Raw genomic sequence first — 19,083 nt, forward strand, 5'->3', positions numbered from 1 at the left:
GAATCACTTCTAGTGTGACTTGTTGCTTACAGTCTATGCAGCTCTCCTTGGAAATGTGTCTCCAGGAATGCTAGCTACTGTCATCTTAAAAAGCACCATTCAGCGGGTCCAAACAGTTCCAGAGTTAATATAAATTCCTAAATATTTTTGGGAACTTGTGTCTTGTTACGCCATTATCATGGCATAGATCTTGTTATGCCATTATTTCCAAGATTGAAAAGCTCCCATCTCCCTCACAGTTTTTTTCAGATGTGCAAATATCTGTATGCAGTTGATCAGCTCCCAAACTGTACCTTGAAAACCCAAATAGGTTGCATTTTTGCAAGCACATGACAGTGTGATTTTTTTTTTTTTCCAACTCCTGTTTCCTTTTGTAACATTTCTTGGGAACATTGTCCTTAAAAAAAAAAAAAAAAAAAAAAACCCAAAACTTTAAATGTAGGCAGCAGAACTGAGTACATTCTGTCAGCCATGTTACCAGTGTTGTCTAGAGGCAAAATTATTTCTTCTGCTTTGAAGCTCCTTTCGTATTCTGGGAGTTATGACAGCCCTTTCAGCTACAGTTTTACGTAAGACTTTATGGTAAAATGTTACTTGCAATGACTCCAAGCCATCTTCTACCAATATATAGGACAGAGGTGGTGTTTGTGCCTGTTTTTTTTAGCCTAATGGTGTAAACAATCCTGCCCCTGTGGATTATATCACCTTGCAATGTGCATTACAGACTGTATGTTGCTTTCTACTTCTGCAGAACCTTTCTGCTAATTGGTCTTGTTTCTGTAAGACTTGTCTTTTGTAGCTGGCAGTTGGTGCACAGGGCAGGATGTTAGAAACAGGGAAAGTTGTGATTGCTTCTGGCCATGTCCCTGTGCTCATGGCCATCTGGGCTGGAGGACAAGGGAAGCTTAGCTGAAAGGCTGTAGCATTTTGGCTGCTGAGTTGAGCTGAAACTGCTGCTGCTAGCATTTGGCAGTCTGGCCTTGAAGACAATTTCAGAGATTGCCAAGCTATCCACTGTTGTGCCACATTTTGTTAGCTATGAAATCTAACCAGCATTTTTTTTAAGTTGATAATAATTTTTTTTTTTTTTTTTTTTTTTTTTTTTTTTTNAAAAAAAAAAAAAAAAAATCTATGATGCGTACAGTGATGTTATTTATATAAATAAAAAGTTGTCTTTACATGCTGATGTAGAAATGAAGTGCAGCTGTTGTAGTGCAAAGCAGCTGGAATTGCTTAATGTTCTCAAGGTTATCTTTATGAAGCATAAGTGTATTCTTTTTTTCCTTCCCCCCCCCTTTTTATGAGAGAAGAAACCACTTTTTGGTTCTTAAAGGTCACCTGGTGCACAGAAGTTCTCTAATATGCAACCTCTGGCTTATTCTTCTGAGGAATACCTAATAATAGCAATGATAAAGGGGTAAAATATCACTGTATTTCCCCAAATCAAGTATACTTGCAGGATTTCTCTAGAGGAAAACATTCCAACTCCCAATAAAATGTAACTTATTTAGTATTATGTATTTTTTATATCACACTACTTTGGATAATAATTTTTTTTTTTTTTTTTTTTTTTTTTTGTTATTTTTTTTTTTTTTTTTTCTGTGAGCTACAGTTTTTTTTTTTATTTGCCTTTTTTTCTTTACATTTTTGAGTCCTTTCATTGTTTTGCCCAGGAATGACAGTAGGCTGTGTCTGTAGCTCCTGGTTAGTTCAGCTGGAATTTCCCAAGGAGCTTTGCAGTGTATGCAACTTGGAGCAGCGGCTCCACTCGCTGGGTATTGCTGTGCTGCGAGGTTCTTAAGGCCGTTATCCTAACCAAGGCCTTTTCTCTCCTTTCATGTTCGTAGTCCTGAGGACGTCATTAGTATAACCTGCCTTTGCAAACAAGCCTAGTATGTTGGGGAATATACTTGATTTTCTTTCCTCTAGCCTTCATCTATGTGAAATTATGATAACAAATCCTTGAATGCAAGGGGAATAAGTCATTCATTGTACATACCTGTTGAAAAGACCTAAGGAGTTGCACGCACTGAAGGGAAAACTTAAACAAACCCCCAAATTTCCTCAGTTGTTTCTTTGGATTGTGTTCTAATATAGGCTGCCCAAACAGCATTGCAAGCCTCTGAGCAAAAGAAAAGCAGACCTGTGAGACCTGTGTAAGCTGTTTGGTTCTTTTTGTGTGTGTGTGTTAATAGAAATTCCAGAAAAATACAAAGGAGCTCTATTAGCTGTTCTATGTTCTATAAGGCTTGTACTTTCTTTAGCACATGAAGAGATCTGAAAGGACTGAAAAATCTGTATCAGTATTATGATTGCTATATTATGATTAAACTTGGAAAAATAGTGAAAAACTCTCAGGTGTTTTTGTTATACTTCTAGTCACCTAAGTTATTCTTGGATTTCAACTACATGAAATTTTTAGACTTATGCTTTAGGAAACAGATGAGAATTGCATGTCCTTTCAGTCAGAGATAATGGTTTTCACTACAGTTTGTAACTAGAAAGACATGATTGATTCATGGATGAAATAAAAGGCTAGGGAGCTTTTTCTGAGAAAGTGTCAAATTTAATCTGAACCCAGATTCCATAATTAGCCTTTGTACTGTATCTTAACTTTTTGAAAAGCCTTTTTCCAAAAGGCTTTTCAAGAAGGAAACTATTAATTGAGGGCTATTTTAACTTATTTGTAACATACAATAAATAACTCCCCCCTCAAAACAAAATCTCGTGACGTTGAAACATTTTGAGTTGCTTAGACACTAATCTCTTTGTTACTTAAGGAATATTTTAGAAGACTTAGGCATTGTCTCTGACATGCCTTTGCTAATTTAAGTTTACATATACAGATGATGAGGGAGAATAACTTTGCTTTGATTTCAGGTTGATACTCATATCCACGCTGCCTCCTGCATGAACCAGAAACATTTGTTGAGGTTTATTAAGCACACTTATCAAACAGAGCCAGACAGGATTGTTGCAGAGAAAAAAGGCAAGAAGATGACTTTAAAGCAAGTGTTTGAAAGCCTTCACATGGACCCTTATGACCTCACTGTAGACTCTTTAGATGTTCATGCAGTAAGTCTATTGTATTACCAAAATAAGAGAGAAAAAGCAATATTCTGTAAGTGTAAAAGGTTGGTTTCTACAATTTTTTGCATGATAACTTATTAAATCAGAATTTGAACTCATGCATTATTTTGCATTCTTGAAGTAAGTTAGCAGAGGCTCTTTCCTGTGCAAACTATGGCAAAGCAATTTAATTCATAAACTATTTACGTACTTTTAACCATGCATTTAACCATTATTTTTTGGGTAGTGTTGTGAGAATTACTTTTTTTTTTTCCTTCCTACAGGGGCGTCAAACATTTCATCGATTTGACAAATTCAATTCTAAATACAATCCAGTTGGTGCCAGTGAGCTGAGGGATTTGTATTTGAAAACTGAAAACTACATTGGTGGTGAATACTTTGCTCGTATGGTCAAGGTAAACAATTTTTGTGCTTTTCCATCTTTAGAGAAATGGGGCTTTGTAAAAGATTTGTGATAATTATACCTACACTTAATACAATGATTAAGTGATTCCCAAGCATTAAGGATGCTCTGGCAACTCATCAGAAAAAGACCTCTGCTAAGTCAGCCACTGCTGCTTCCCCAACAGTTGTATGAGCTCTAGCTGGTATATGAGTTCAAAGCAGAGATGTGTGCAATTTCACACTAATGGAGAGCAGCTAGGGCTCAAATCACTGGCTTTGTATTTAGTTAGGATGTAGCTAGTTAGCGTTAGTCATTAGAGAAGGGAGAGCCAGGAAAGCTCCTTTGCATAATCTGTATCTGCACACACACGCGCAGGCTTTGCATTCTCTTCTTTCAGCAAAAAAGTTAGTAGTATTCCTGAGCTGGATGTCATCTCTTCCTATACCTATAGAAGTGCTTGTCTAAAATTAATGGCCTTAACGTTACTTACTGGATTCTGGGTCACAGTCTCCATTGCTCTGCATATTTTATGTAGTCATTTATTACAATATAAAGTAGTATCATTCATATTTACCAGTATAAAATGTAAGTCTTGCAATGGTATTAATAGTAATTGCACGTGAATCTTGTTTTCTAAATCTAGTGTTATGTTTAATTACACATAAATGATTTCTAAAACAGCAAGCTGCTAGAATAATTAAATAATTAAAATAATGGATTAACAGACGAGAGGTTCCCTTTAGCTTTAAAGGGTGACAATACAGTTTTGTCTGGTCTGAGAAAAACACAATGACAAATGTACTATACTACTAGCTGTGAATGATCTGTAATGTCCATGTTAAAGTAAATATATTTATTGTTCAATAGGAAGTAGCCTGTGAACTAGAAGAAAGTAAATACCAGTATTCAGAACCCCGGTTATCCATTTATGGGCGATCTCCAGAAGAATGGCAGAACTTGGCAAAATGGTTCATTAAACATAAAGTTTACTCACCTAACATGCGCTGGATAATTCAGGTTCCCAGAATCTAGTAAGTAAGCAGGAGCTCTTGGTAATTTTATTGGTTTGAAATCATACAAATGAATGCGTTTTAATATCTGATGTTTCTTTAGATGATTTTTGAGCTGTCATGTAATTTTATTTGTAAGTAACAGTCTGSCAATCTTTTTCTTGACCATTGCTACAGTATTCCTGACAGTTGTGGGGGGAGGGCTGAGGAAGGGGTTTGAATGTATTCTTTATGAAGCTATTCAAAAATACTGTAAAATATTTCTTAGTCTGAAGACTAAGACTAAAAACAACAGAAATCAAAAAAGGTAAAATTAAGCTGATTTCAAAGGCAAGTTCAAATGTAATTTAGTAATGAAAATAAATCAAATCTGAATTTCAAAAAGGAGTCAAAAATGCTCTGCAATATTGTATCATCAAAATTCCTCAATATCAGTCACTAAATGATCAACGAACTTGGAAAGGTAAAGGTTAAGGGAGGTGATCCTCCCCCTCTACTCAGCTCTGGTGAGGCCATGTCTGGAGTACTGTGTCCAATTCTGGGCTCCCCAGTAACAACAGAGACATGGAGCTACTGCAGAGAGTCCAGCGTAGGACTACGAAGATGATCAGAGGGCTGGAGCACCTGCCCTATGAGGAACGGCTGTGAGAGCTGGGCCTCTTCAGCCTGGGGAAGAGAAGACTGAGGGGGATCTCATCAATGTTTACAAGTAACTGAAGGGAGGGTGTCAAGGGGATGGGACCAGACTCTCTTCAGTGGTGCCAAGTGACAGGACAAACTGAAACACAGGAAGTTCCATCTGAATATGAGGAAGAACTTCTTCACTGTGAGAGTGGCAGAGCACTGGAATGAACAGGTTGCCCAGAGAGGCTATGGAGTCTCCATCTCTGGAGATACTCAAAGCCCACCTGGACACGATCCTGTGCAATGTGCTCTAGGTGACCCTGCTTGAGCAGGGGGGTTGGGACTAGATGATCTCCAGAGGTCTCTTCCAACCTCAACCATTCTGTGATTCCGTGAAATGCAATCCAAATTGTTCTGATCTGCAAGCTTAAATCCATATCAATTCTCCTTATTTTTTAGGTACCCCTTGGGACTATAACTCCTATATTAAATGCTCTGTTTTTCTAATACTCTCTCCCATGACAATTTTGTCAGCCTTGATAGCTGAGCTTCATGTTTTGAAATTAAGTATTTGGAATCTGAGCACAAAAGGAGCTGTCATGGTCACATATATCCCCCCAGAGTATATTTCTCATTAGGGAGAAAGTTTCTCTCCTTTCATTTCTCATGTAGAAATTTCTGCTGTACAAAATGGAGTGCAACTTCAGTCATGAAGTCACTTAATGACACACTGAAATACTGTGTCTCTTCCCTGAGCACCTCAGTAAACCAACAGAATATTTTATATTCATTGGGAGTATGAAAAATGGAAAACGGAATCTTTCACAAGGGATAATCCTTCCTCTCCCCTTTTAGTACTGGAATTGCTGTAAGAGAAAAGATTGCTGTTCTTGAGAAGGCATCTACCACTGTTGTATTGTTGGAGCACCCAGGAGCTTCAACATAGTCCAGAACAGGCAGAGTGTCAGGCAATGTAGGAGACAGGAAATAGAGACAGTCCCTGTCATAACATAAACCTTTGGATTTCTGAATCCCGCTTGAATGGAAGCCTTAAAATATACACAAATAATAAGAAAATATAAAGGTGGGGGAAACATATCAGTTGATTAAATAATAAAGAGTCAGAACTGTGTATATTTTTTCCCCTTTAGTGATATATTTAGGTCAAAAAATATTCTGCCTAGTTTTGGGAAGATGTTGGAGAACATCTTTGTACCTTTGTTTGAGGCAACAATCAATCCCAAAGAGCACAAAGAGCTGCACCTTTTCCTCAAATATGTAAGTATGTTTGGATCTCCAATGCCTTACACAAAATAGATCATCTGCTACACTTAAAATCTTCTTTATTTGTCGACAGCAATTGCCAGACGCTAACAAAACCTTCTCTGTAGGTTACTCGTTGTTTTACAACATTGATATACAATTTAAAACTCTGGGTAAGGTCCTGTTGTTAAATGGTCACCATTTATTTACTCTAAAACAGCTCAACAACTATTTGTCCGCCAAGTAATCCTCTCTATAAAGAATGATCAGAAAATCTGCACATGCGCTTGTGCAGAGGGAACATCCTAACCCAGGATGCGTACTTTGAGCTTGCTTGTTGGACTGGCCTCCGAAGAGGAGGCAAATGAAGGGAAACAACATGCAGATCCTAATATGACTCAGATGAGAGGCAGGGATGTAGCTGCTGGGGCCTGATAAAATGGAGACATTTCTAAGTACACCCCAGACCAGAACTTCAAAGTTTCCTGGAGGCCTCAGGCCTTAAGCTATTGCAGGATGACACAGCAGATAAGTTTAAAAGATAATCTGGATCTGAGTAAATTTTAGAGGACTATTTCCTCCTATAAGGATATGAAGGCTTTTGTATATCAGAGCCTCCTATTTGTCTCAAAAGATAAAATACAGGAAATACATTGGATTTTTTTTTTCTTTTTTCTCTCTCCCCCCCTTCAGTTTTTCCTGTTCACTCGTCTTCCTGCATAACAGGCAAAATGTGCCATGTTCTTCCTTGTTCTGTGGCCATACTTCTGCTAGTTCCTTCTAGAACCAGTGTTGCTGTTTGGGCAGTGTTACAAACATAATTGCTGCTGTCTGCATGTTACAGCAAGAGGGCAGAGCAGGAGGACTGCTAGCATGAGGAAGGAAAAAACTTAGAGGAGTAGATGCTTCATACAAGCAAGTGCTAAAGTGAGAGTCATAGTAACAAAGTTTGCTTCTACACTAATTCCTGTAAATCTCTTCTCCCACCAGGTGACTGGCTTTGACAGTGTTGATGATGAATCCAAACACAGTGGTCATATGTTCTCTGACAAGAGCCTTAACCCTGAACTCTGGACCAGTGAGAAGAATCCCCCATACAGCTATTATTTGTATTACATGTATGCCAACATCATGCTGCTAAACAACCTTAGGAGGTAAGTAGTTATTTTCTCTGTAACAGGTTTTCAGAAAAGAAATCAAGTAATAATCTTGCTCTCAATCTAAATCTATGTCTAGATCATATCTTTTGAAGCAAAGGTTATTCTGAAGAACTATTTTAAAGAGTCTAAGAGGAGTGCCTGGGATATTTTGAAAATGTTTACTGCAGAATAAATTCAAATGAAATATTCAGAAATTGTAGAGATAGCAGATTAACATCTTAGTTTGATATTTGTGTATGTCTGTTTTGTGAATTCATTACATCAGAAGAAATTAAACAAAAGAAGGAACTCCACAAAAACTGGCTTGGTGACCTTTGCTTGGTTTCACAATAAATTTTCAAATTTAATATGCTCAGAAAAGCTTCTCTTGCTAACTCATTATCTCCTGGTAATTTTAGAGAAACGACATTATGCTGTGAAATTTTGGTTTAAGCGCTGCTGCCCTTATCGATCAAAGGTGCACAAAAGGGACCATAATTATAAACTGCCCATTTGGCTAATTTGCTTTGACATGTTTACTGGCTCATTCAGTTTTACTACCTTAATGAGACAAATGTCTAGGCAAGTAGTACAGGGAGATAGGGTATTAGATGTGATATCATGACCATAAAAAGCAAATTTTGCCTTTGGCTCAGTAGAGCCTGAAATTTAACTCTAGCTTATGCTTCTGACTTAATGGCTGACTCACTGAGCAATTTGCGTAGCTTACTCACATTGAGACACAGTGAGGTTATTTATTGATTTTAGTGTCATCTCCTGTCTTGTGAGAGGTTGGTTGTTTCATTATCATTTATACATTTTTCTGAGATAGTCTGTGTACCTCCTATAAGAATATCATTTTAACAAGAGTCTTATTCAAGTTAACATTCAATATGATATTCTTCCTTCGTCACTGCTACCTCATGCATTTCATTCTCTACCATCCTACATGATCAAAACTCGTAATAAAAACATCTACCTTGAATTGCCTTGTACTTGCAGCATGTATCTGCTATGTTGTATCTTTCTTTCCATTACAGAACTAAAAATAAGTCATCATTTTCTCCTAACTTCCTCTACATTCTCTGTGGTCTGCAGTTTTTTTCTTTTCTGAAGAGAGAGATTCTGTCAGAACATAGGCATTTCTTTTTTACTTTAAGATTATTTCAACTACTGTTTGAAGATCTCGCTAGATGATCATTAAATCTTCCTCAGGGCTAGGTCAGATAGTGACACAACTAATTAATGAGTCAGTAGAACTGTTCACCCCTGTTGAAATGTACTCAGTATGAGAGGCGTGACAGCCAGTCCTTTGTAGGACTATTTTATGCTTCAGATAGTATAAGCAAAGTATTCAAGGATGAGTTACACCCTCAAATCCTTTGTCAGGAAAAAATATTAGTAAACTTCCAACCTAGAACTGTTTTATACTTCAGCAGTGCTTGCTGATATTGAACATCCCCAGAAACTGCAAGATATTTGTCTACACAGTGTAAAATAGGGGCCATTATAAGTTATGATTCAGCATCATTTTTAATGTTCATAATGCAAATATAATAATTCTAGAAATTATAGAGCATCAATTCTAGTGAAATAACAAAGACTCCTATATAACCTCTCTGCCACAGAGGCTGTAGTTTTATGCTGCACTTAATTTAGTGAGATGGCACGTTGTAACCACACTGGGCAGTGTTAGCTCACTCTGGGCTATGTACTTTAACTTCTTTCCTCATACTTGATCTAGGAATTATACAGGCACAGGTTGCGCTGGCTCACTTAGCTTTCCATCTGCCAATTCCCTCCCCTGAAATCAGTAGCTAACCATTCAGCAGTTAAGCAATTACTAAGTGAGATGTAAGTGGAGGATGACGGAAGAAAAAAGGACCATATAAACATGACAGGTGGAAGGGGCTTGGGGACAGGGACCTGCCCCTCTTGACAGCAGCCCAYGGGCAGGCCTGTTAGATTAGATGTAATGTCAAACTCTATGAGAATGACTGTCTCCACTTTATTAATTTTTTTAAAAATCTGATATTAATGATAATTATATACAAAATAGATGAGGATATTTATTGAAGAGGAACTTACTTTTAATTTCCTCAGGGAAAGAGGCATGTGTACCTTTCTGTTTCGACCTCACTGTGGAGAAGCTGGGTCTATCACACACCTTGTTTCAGCCTTTCTGACAGCTGACAACATTTCACATGGATTGCTCTTGAAGAAGGTATTGCTTGATTGTTCATCTAAACTACTCACTACCTGCTTAGAGTTCAGTCACTGGTTCAACTAGGAATCACCAAACACACTTTATCTGGGCAGCCCACAATTAATTTTCTTAGCATAGCACAAGTAACTCTTCACTTTGAACAGCAACAGGCTCAAGGAAATGCTGAGCTTTCCAGTCCTTACTTGATTTACAAAAATCCATCTGTTCCTAAGTGAGTATTTTACAGCTGTGTCTTTACAGGGAAGATTGACTGTTTAAATATGTCACTTGTTTTTGGTGACTGCAAGCAGAGGAAGAATTAGAGTGGCAAAAACTGCTTAGACTTGTTCCTTATTCCCTAGTTTAAGTCTCAGAAGAATTTTGGGAAAGCTTTAGTTCCTTTTGCACAGGAACAGAAGTGGACAAGGACAGACTGGCATCCCTATCCTTCATTCAAAAGTTCATTAAGGTTTTGGTTATTTATAGCTAGCATCACTGGAATCATTTAATGACTAAGTTTAATAGAACTGGCAATCTTGTATATACAACTTGATTATTATGACTGGGACAAACACTATCATTCCTGATATATCAGTATTAACTGAATAAAACCCATCATGCAACTCATCCCCAGGCAACTCTTTTGTAGTTAAAATAATTGGTCAGTGGGTGGCAGATCTGCACCAACTTTAGAGTAGTTCTGTTGCAAGAGTTCTATAATACAGATTTCCTGATTAATGTAGGAAAACTCTCTCCATATTTCTAGAAGTATACAAGGCAGAAAAATTTGGCCTAAAATCATGTCTGATGTTTCCCTCAGAACCAGTATTCCTAAGATTAGACCCAGACATTGCACTAAGACTGTGCATGACTAGAACATTCTCCTCTTCACTCTTTCCTGCTTATCACCTCTATTTCTGTGAGACTAGGAATGGAATAAACTTGGCATAGTGGATAGATATGATAAAGGCACTTGTAAAGTTTGCTGGTTGGTTAATCCAAAAGTAGTAATGAATAAATATGAGAAGGTGAAACATAGATTATTTATATTATGTGCACAGCAATACATGATTTCTAACAAATTAAACTTTCTGCTCCTGAAGTTTACCTATTGGACTGCAGTTTTGGAAGTAAGATTACTTAGCAGTTCTGATACATCTGTTGTTATTCGTGACTTTCAGCTTTTAGGGGATGGATGCTGTTAGTATCAAATGCAGTTCCTTGATAGTCATGTACACTTATCAAGCTACATTAATGTTAAAAAGCCACCATATTTTTAAGGAGGCTGCAGCTACGTTTGAAGAGTATAAATTATTTTTATAAAGATTAGTAACATTGTAAAATTTAGAAAATATTTAAGAGTCTAAATTTTAAAAGAAAGCCATCAAGTTCAGTGTCAACTTAATTTTTTGGTCTTAGTTCTCTCTGTAATTTTGTTTTCATTTTCTCCAATGGAAAAACCTTCTTTCCTTATTATCCTATAGTGGCATTAAACAATGATTGTGTTTTGCTTTTTAGAGTCCAGTTCTCCAGTACCTTTATTATCTTGCACAAATACCCATTGCCATGTCTCCACTTAGTAACAACAGCCTATTTCTGGAGTATTCAAAAAATCCATTACGGGAATTTCTACATAAGGGACTTCATGTCTCTCTCTCTACAGATGATCCTATGCAGTTTCATTATACAAAGGTAAGAGTTGCAAGTAAGTCTTGTCCTTGAATTGGCAACAGCATGACATAGGCCCAAAGCGGCCCGAAAGGTATTTTATATCTTTGATTAGGATGCAAAGTTTGATGTCTTTTCAGTCACTTCATTCATTATTTTCCTCCAATTTCAGTCTACTACTCACAGTTAGATTTCGGAGGGAAATGTCTAATTTCCTAATTATGTTTCTTTTGTACTCTTACCTCTCCATTGTTGGCTGTTGAAGTATAGAATGAAGGATGAGGCTGGAGGGAGGTCTGAGCCTTCATAAATCCTCTAGAGCACCAGGGAAGTCCAGTTTCCTTAATAAATCTGGGGAAGTACATTACAAAAAAAACATGTGGAGTCTGGACATGATGCGTAAGCTGACTGCTCAGTGCTGATGCTCACCTTTGGGTGGCCTGGCAGGCGAGACGTACCTGGTCTCTCCTTTTAGTGTGTCAGCTCCACAGCCGGCACTGACCTGAGTTGTGCTGTGCCATAGAGCAGCCTGTGTGCTGCTCGACTGTTTGTGTTCCGAGGACAAACAGCTCTGGCCAACTTCACCCAGGATTGCTTTTCCTCGCCTGCAACAGGTCTCTGCTAGAAGAGTCAGAGTGCGGTGTGGGGGCTTTCTCCACAGGTATAACACAAAGCCAGTAACCTGCACAGAGTGCAGAGCTTCCCCAGCTGTTACAGCCTGCTCTATCAGAGCCCACCTCCTTGTGGAGAAGGTCAGAAGTAAGAAATGACACTGCTACCTGTCTCTAAATATTCATTAAAGATTTAGGTACAGATCCTCCAACATACCTACATTCTTTGAGATCTCAATTGAAATTACGTGCATAAATGCCTTTGAGGATCTGGACTGCAGGCTGCAATTTCTTAGTTTAAGAAAACTAGGTACACAGTGCCTATTAATTACTTAATAATCACCCTTGGGAAATTTGAAATAAACAACTCTGTTCATTAATAATTTTGATGTTAAGTTCTTAAACCTCTAATATTACACAGCTACCTAAAGAGCATGTATAAATTCTTTAACTAGTAATGAGTACACATCCACATTTATATTTATCTATCATTTAATACTAAACATATTTTGGTGATACAGGAAGCTCTCATGGAGGAATATGCCATTGCAGCTCAGGTGTGGAAACTAAGTACCTGTGATTTGTGTGAAATAGCAAGAAACAGTGTACTACAAAGTGGATTGTCAGATAAGGTAACTGTAGCTGAAAAACACTTTTTTTTGGGGGGGGGGTTAAATATTAGAGTTTAGAGTGAGAGGAACAGAGAAGCTAATACAGTTTGAAAACTGAACAGCAGGTGCTTATGTGGTATGTTTGCATGTGCACATCACTTTCTAGTTTTCCAAAAATATTCCAAAACTATCTGCTGTGCAGTCTTAAAGGAAAAAAAAATAGTTATATTAAATTGGAATTCTCCAAAACTACACAGAGACCAGGTGCCTGTTTATATTCAGTAAGTATACTAGGTATAACTTAGTATACCTAGGTATAACTTCGGTTATACCTAAGGTAAACCTGTAAGTTTAGGTGTACCTTAAGCAAATACCTTAAAGGTTTTGGAGTGGAGGGCCCAAAACCCTTTGTTCTATGCATGCCACCTCTCTGCCAGTAATTTTATACATCCTGTCTTGCACAGAATAACAATAAACTACCTATTCTTTAGCAAGATATGCTTTAGTTGGCAGGAGTACTGAAAAATTGTTCTGTTTTACATAGGCAGTCAGATTAAAGTAGATCTCCTTTTGGCTTTAAAACTACATCCATGGCAGTTTCTAAGACTTACTTTAGAACATTCTCTTTTCTATGTCACATTCAAGGAGCTGGTATGGAAGGGGCTTTACAAGCATATTCTGTTGTTTKCTCTGGTATTCTCTAGTGACAGTTAAAATTTTTTCTTCTTGTGCAGTTTTATTATAACCTAAGCCTCTTTTGACCTCTCTCTTGAAAGATCTAGTAGTCTAGAGCAAATACTAGCACAGAGGGCTTTAGCAAGCTAGACTGAATGTAATAATTACTGAGAGTAATTATATGTATAAACTTTAGCCTTAAAATCTCCACAGGTGGTAAGACCCTGAGGGTCAGGTTCAGCATCCAGCTGACTGAAGCTGCTCTGTTCACTTGCATCAGAGTCATTCAACTAACATACTTAGCTATGCAATAAATTAAAGCAGCTGAACTGACTTCTTCCTTTATGTTTAATCTTGTTCATAGGAAAAACAGAAATTCTTAGGGGTGAATTACTGTAAAGAGGGGCCTGAGGGAAATGACATTCGAAAGACAAATGTTGCACAGATCCGGATGGCCTTCAGGTATGAGACACTGTGCAACGAACTTAGTTTTCTGTCTGATGCTATGAAAACAGAAGAGATTTCTGCTTTGTCAAAGTAGTTTCAAACCCAAAGAACCTAGAACCTTTCACTCCTAATCAGGATCACTTGCTAATTAATATTGAATCATCTGTCATTGAGTGCTACCAAGACGTAACTGTTTGAACAATATGGAGAGAAATAGAATACCTATGGAAGGTAAAACAACATTTACCATAATCTTTTGCTGCATTATTCTCTTTGCAAAAATTTCTGTTTCTATAAACTTTAGGCTTTGCAAGACTCTTGTAAATGTTAGATGCAAATTCACAATCGTATCATTTGTTTCAAACTGTTTTAACTACACACTGTATTGTACCTTGGAAAACTACAGAAAATATTCATAATGCATCTGTGATAATGCTGCTTAGAATACAGCAGCTGCTGACAGGATACATGCACCTGATTTTGTCCTGCCAATCTCAGTGGCAATCATGGCATATAGCACTTGTAAGTGTAACCCTTTATTAATTAGCAGATTGTATGGGGTGTATAATTCTGAGAGTTCTTTTTCACTCTGGAAAGTGGACTGACACAGTTTTTACCTTGATGTTTTAGCAGTTATACTAGAAAACAAGAAAAAACAAAATGTGGTGGTCTCTTTTCATGTCTAAAGAATTTACCTCCTATTGTCACCTAGTATTTAGATGTCTGTGAAGAACTGCAGATTAATGCTTTTTAATCTAATAAATAGAAAACATGGTGTCAAAATCATCACTGTTGTATATTGTAATAATGAGTGCAGTTGCATCATGAAAATGTTGCCTTTAAAGTAAAGAACACATTAATTGCTTTGTAACTAATGGGAGTATGTGGGTGTGCCAGTTCAAATTATTTGGAATATCATAGTTGCATTTAAAAAAAAAATTTTTTACCTAAACAGAGGAAGTGTTCTTATTAATCAGTGGTGGAAATTCCAAAACTGGGTTCTGGTGCTACTTCTGATATCTTTTTACACATTCATGTTAGTTTGTATTTTAGTCAACTAAGAGTTGAATAAGAAGTCAAACTGCCTGTTTATACAGAAGCTAGTTCACCTAAAATATGTAATTTCAGATCATTTTATGTTAAATATTTTATTTATGATGGAATGGATTAGTAAAATATAGCTACTATAATATTTATCACTTTCAATCTTTTTTTTTCTATTTGATCATCCTTCTTAAAGTACTACTATTCATTCAGAAAGCATTAAAGGTAATAAGATGGTAGCATTTCTCTACTGTAGAAGCTGCATGTAGTTTTACTCAAAAAAGACTTAAGGTTAGCGGCAGCAGATGATGTTGAGGTCTGGAAATCCAACATCACACTAAATTTGAAGGGATATAGTCCCTGAGGTAGGATCCTGAGCTTACAATTAGACAACTGGGTATATCTAATGTAATACACAGGGAACTTAGGCATCTTAGAACAGTAATTCATAGTTAATGCATAAAAAGCAAATAGTTAGTGCTAGCCAATAAAGCCTCCCTTGGCCAAGATGGCTGTGTTACTGCATCAGATGCTTCAGGCCACTTGGGTCTCTTAGGGCAGACCTTTCTCTTGGGGGGTTGGGCACCTAAATCCTCTCTTACAAGAGCTGATCAGCTCTCACCTTCCCTTGTAAATGCAGCCAGAAGTAGCAGTGGTGACACCACCAGAACCAGTTTGTTAACAGCATAGATGTCTATACTTCATATTAGAAGGCATATTCCTCTCTCTCCCCTTAGGCTATGGGAGTTCAAAGCAATACGTACAAGCAGGAGTTCTTTCTTAATGTACCTGCTGTCCTGAATGAGGACTGAAGGGAGACTGCATCAAAATGAAGGAAGGAGGAATTCCCTATCACCTCTGATAGCTGTGCAGCCTTGTAAAAAGAAAATTGCCCTTAAAAAAAGAAGAAGAAGAAGAAAAACAAGGAAGCAGCCTGGATGCAAGGCTGCTCTCAGGGTGTAATGGGAGGGGGAAGCTGGTCCCCAAACTGCCCAAGAGGAGGGGCCCTGGGGCACAGGAGCGCCTTCAGGCCATCCAGGCAATACTACAGTTAGGAATTTTAGGCACTCATATAAGACATTATCAGAATTTTTAGTTTTCTTAGGACAAAGTTTGAAAAAAGTGGTTCCAACATTTTAGCTGTATAAAATGCAGAAGCCTTGTTTTTATACTATTATTTACCTGAAAAAGTATGTTCAGTCTGAATAAGCAAAATACTTAGTTTGAAGAATTTAACTTTTAATTATATTCATCTAATAAAGAGAATCATTGCTTTACTCAGGTTCTTTTGCCTGAAGGTTGCTATTAGCTTTTTATCAGTCACTTAGATATTATTTAAGGTTTTTTTTTAATATTATCCCAAATTTTTATGTACTTAGAACATTATATGTTTGAGGTAAGGAAAGCTGAAAGGTATTAACAGTTCTGTAGCTCTTAAACAAAAACCCACAACTGGATCTGAAACTCCTACTGGATAGTAATCTGGATTTTGACAATGATGACCACAAACCGCCATTACTGCAAGGAATGTCCCTTGTTCTAGGGCCAGTTCTGCTTCCAGTGCTTCCTGGTGTGCTGCTTTTAGTGATAAATTGAGTTAATAGTGATCTATTTTAGGAAACAAAACAATACCTTTCAAGCATCCATCACTGCCTCTCTTGTGGTCACCTTTTAATTAGGCAAAGGTTATTGACTCTCAGGTCCGCTTCTGAAACTTTATATAGAACAAAATTAGAGCTTAAAAAGATGAGTAAATTATGTTTGCTCAAAATAACTTTGCAGTCTTAGGATATGTATGTGATGAAGGACAGACTCAGTGCTGAAATGTTGCCGTCATCTGAATTACTCTTACAAATTTTACTCAAATATGAGATGGGGCACTTGCTGCTTTTTCCCCAAATAGTGCTGAGATTAAAAGTGGTTGTACCACGACTCTTGTTTTACTCCAGCAGAGTACAGAGGAAGACTAGAAGAACATCACTGCAGATGGTGGCAGGCTTTTTGAGTTTTGCTTCAGAATAAGGAAGTATCCTATTTTCTCATCATTTTATTGGTGTTCAGATTGAACCATTATTCAATACTTGCTTACATAGGTAGCCCAGAACATTTTACAATTATTTCACTTAAAATCCACTGATAACATTTTTGACCAAAATAGGTATACCTATCACAGTAGTCTTTTTGAGATATACTTAATTACAGTTGAGATTTATAACATATCTATTTGAACCATTTTTAGTGATGCCCTTACTTGTATGTTACTTTAGCAAACTTAAGGCACTTGCTCTGCCACTAGATAATGAAAAATTTTCTTACCCCAGAGCTATCCTATCTTTTGAGATCACTGTTCTCCACCTGTACAGGCCCTTCTGTTTTTCCTTTATTCTGTAGTAGTGGCCCTGTTTAAATATGTATTTGATAAAGCAAGGGAGGGAAGTCTGTTTCAAAACAAAACAAAACAAAAACTGCTTTTTCTCTCAGTGCCTGGGTTGAATGGTGTTTTTCTTTTGCCTCTTGTGGAAACATTAAGCATTACACTGAAAAATAAGTGATAAAATATGCTTAGGCTTTTCCGTGTGTGTACTTATCTTAATAAAATTGTAGCTGTTCAAAATCTCTGCCTTTAAGTAACTAAAAACCTATGCTATTAAATTCTGCTAGGATTACAGAAAATAAACTAAAATTAAGGATTACCACTGCATGAGAACTGAAAAAAAAAAGAGAGGGGGGAGGGAAATGCAGAAGCTAGTAAGCACTGTTTACGAAGCAGAACTAAAGGTTTACCTGACTTAACACCAAATTGTTTTAATGAAAACAAGCCATGCTGATTGAGATCAACACCAGACCACCTGGCATTAAGTCCTAAAGTGAAACTGTACTGCAACTCTCTCCCTCTTGTCTCTGGGTGATCTGGTTCCCTGCTCATCTGAGCTGGCAATCTGAGTATAACACGCTGCAACTCTTCCTGATGCTGAAGCCTCATCTTGATATGTAACTGAGAGTCAAAATACCTGAATTTGAAAACTAGGAAGCAGTTCTGACACCTGGAGTTAAAAAAATTTAAGCAGTACCCAAAATAGTTTTATATGACAGTGAAACCCAAAATTAAGAAGCCAACAAGTGACAAATTGAGGGAAACAGACAATATCAACATAACTGTTCTGCTATAGTCAAGATGACTTTTAAGAAAAATGTTTAACACACAACTTTCTTCAGTAGTTAGTGTAATAACTTTTTTTTTTGTAGTTGAAGATTACAATCAATATCTTTAGTGCTATACAAATCCTTTATTTCTACATGCAAGCTGGTACTTATGAAACACAATACAGATTTAACAACTTTATCTGTATCTGAAGAACATATGTTTCTCCCCTACACCTCTGAAAACACTAAATATCAGTGTTAAGCAGCACAGGAAACAGTACATAGCGGTGAGAAAGCAACATGGCTAATTAATTAATCGTTAACCATGGCTAATAGTTCTCTAAAAGTCTAGACATGAAAGATACTCTCCCATATAAAAATTATTCATTTGGAAGATCTATTAAGGTACGTTGGAGCCATGTTGACATGGAAACATAGACTGTAGTCCAAAACTTTCCTTGTTTCACATAAAACTAAACTTGGGAAGGGGAAATTCCTGGCTAATGTAAGCAAGCCTTGTTCATAAAACCAGTTTAGATTTTTAAATAGCACTTTGAAGTAGAGTGCTCATTTAATTACCTTTCAGGTAATACTCTTCATTCCACCAGAATCACACTGGGCAAAGTTCCATCCAAGTTACCAAAAATCACAATTTTTTTAATTCTAAGCCTATGAAACTTACTTACACACAGAGCTTAGTATTTTAACCTCAAAAGCTAGCAAGGTAAGCAGTAGGTAAGAAATAAACTGCCAATTAATGTATTGACAACTTGGCTACAAATGCAAAGAGCTTATTGTCAGATCCCTCAGACATAATGCTCATTCCATGAGGCCTTCATTGAAACAAGGCTAGTTTACAGCAAAATAGGGTAAGTACCTGGGATAAGTACCCCATGGTTACTGGAGAAGAACACTGTACCATTCAGATTCATCGGGGCTACACATAGTAACAGGAAAGAATGTTCACTCTTTAAAGTACATTGTCATATGATAAATTTTAGGCTTTAGATGCCAAACATCTGAAGAGAGATGATGATTAAAATAATTTTTTTGAGATGACTGACTGACTTTTACTCATCAGAAACACTTGTAAGAAAGCTGAATTCCATTCATCTGTTTCAAGTAGATGAACACAAAACCTTATGGTGAGTTATCTACAAGAGTGG

General features: G+C 37.1%; 1 protein-coding gene across 3 annotated transcripts in view; it reads left to right on the forward strand.

The window, feature by feature from the left end:
* AMPD3 (adenosine monophosphate deaminase 3) overlaps positions 1–17,334 on the forward strand; it is a 35,261-nt gene extending 17,927 nt beyond the window's left edge. For all 3 annotated transcript variants that reach the window (XM_085317211.1, XM_085317212.1, XM_085317210.1), the window contains exons 7-15: positions 2,881–3,075; positions 3,354–3,485; positions 4,343–4,506; positions 6,261–6,387; positions 7,363–7,526; positions 9,615–9,735; positions 11,236–11,409; positions 12,518–12,628; positions 13,647–17,334. In XM_085317211.1, the coding sequence (XP_085173337.1) occupies positions 2,881–3,075; positions 3,354–3,485; positions 4,343–4,506; positions 6,261–6,387; positions 7,363–7,526; positions 9,615–9,735; positions 11,236–11,409; positions 12,518–12,628; positions 13,647–13,823 (1,365 nt within the window). In that variant the 3' untranslated portion in view covers positions 13,824–17,334. The remainder of the gene's footprint in view (positions 1–2,880; positions 3,076–3,353; positions 3,486–4,342; positions 4,507–6,260; positions 6,388–7,362; positions 7,527–9,614; positions 9,736–11,235; positions 11,410–12,517; positions 12,629–13,646) is intronic.
* The last annotated feature ends 1,749 nt before the right edge of the window (positions 17,335–19,083 follow it).

This window comes from Rhea americana, unplaced genomic scaffold (genome assembly GCF_003343005.1).
Source record: "Rhea americana isolate MKP2758 unplaced genomic scaffold, rheAme1 scaffold_49, whole genome shotgun sequence".
NCBI lineage: Eukaryota > Metazoa > Chordata > Aves > Rheiformes > Rheidae > Rhea > Rhea americana.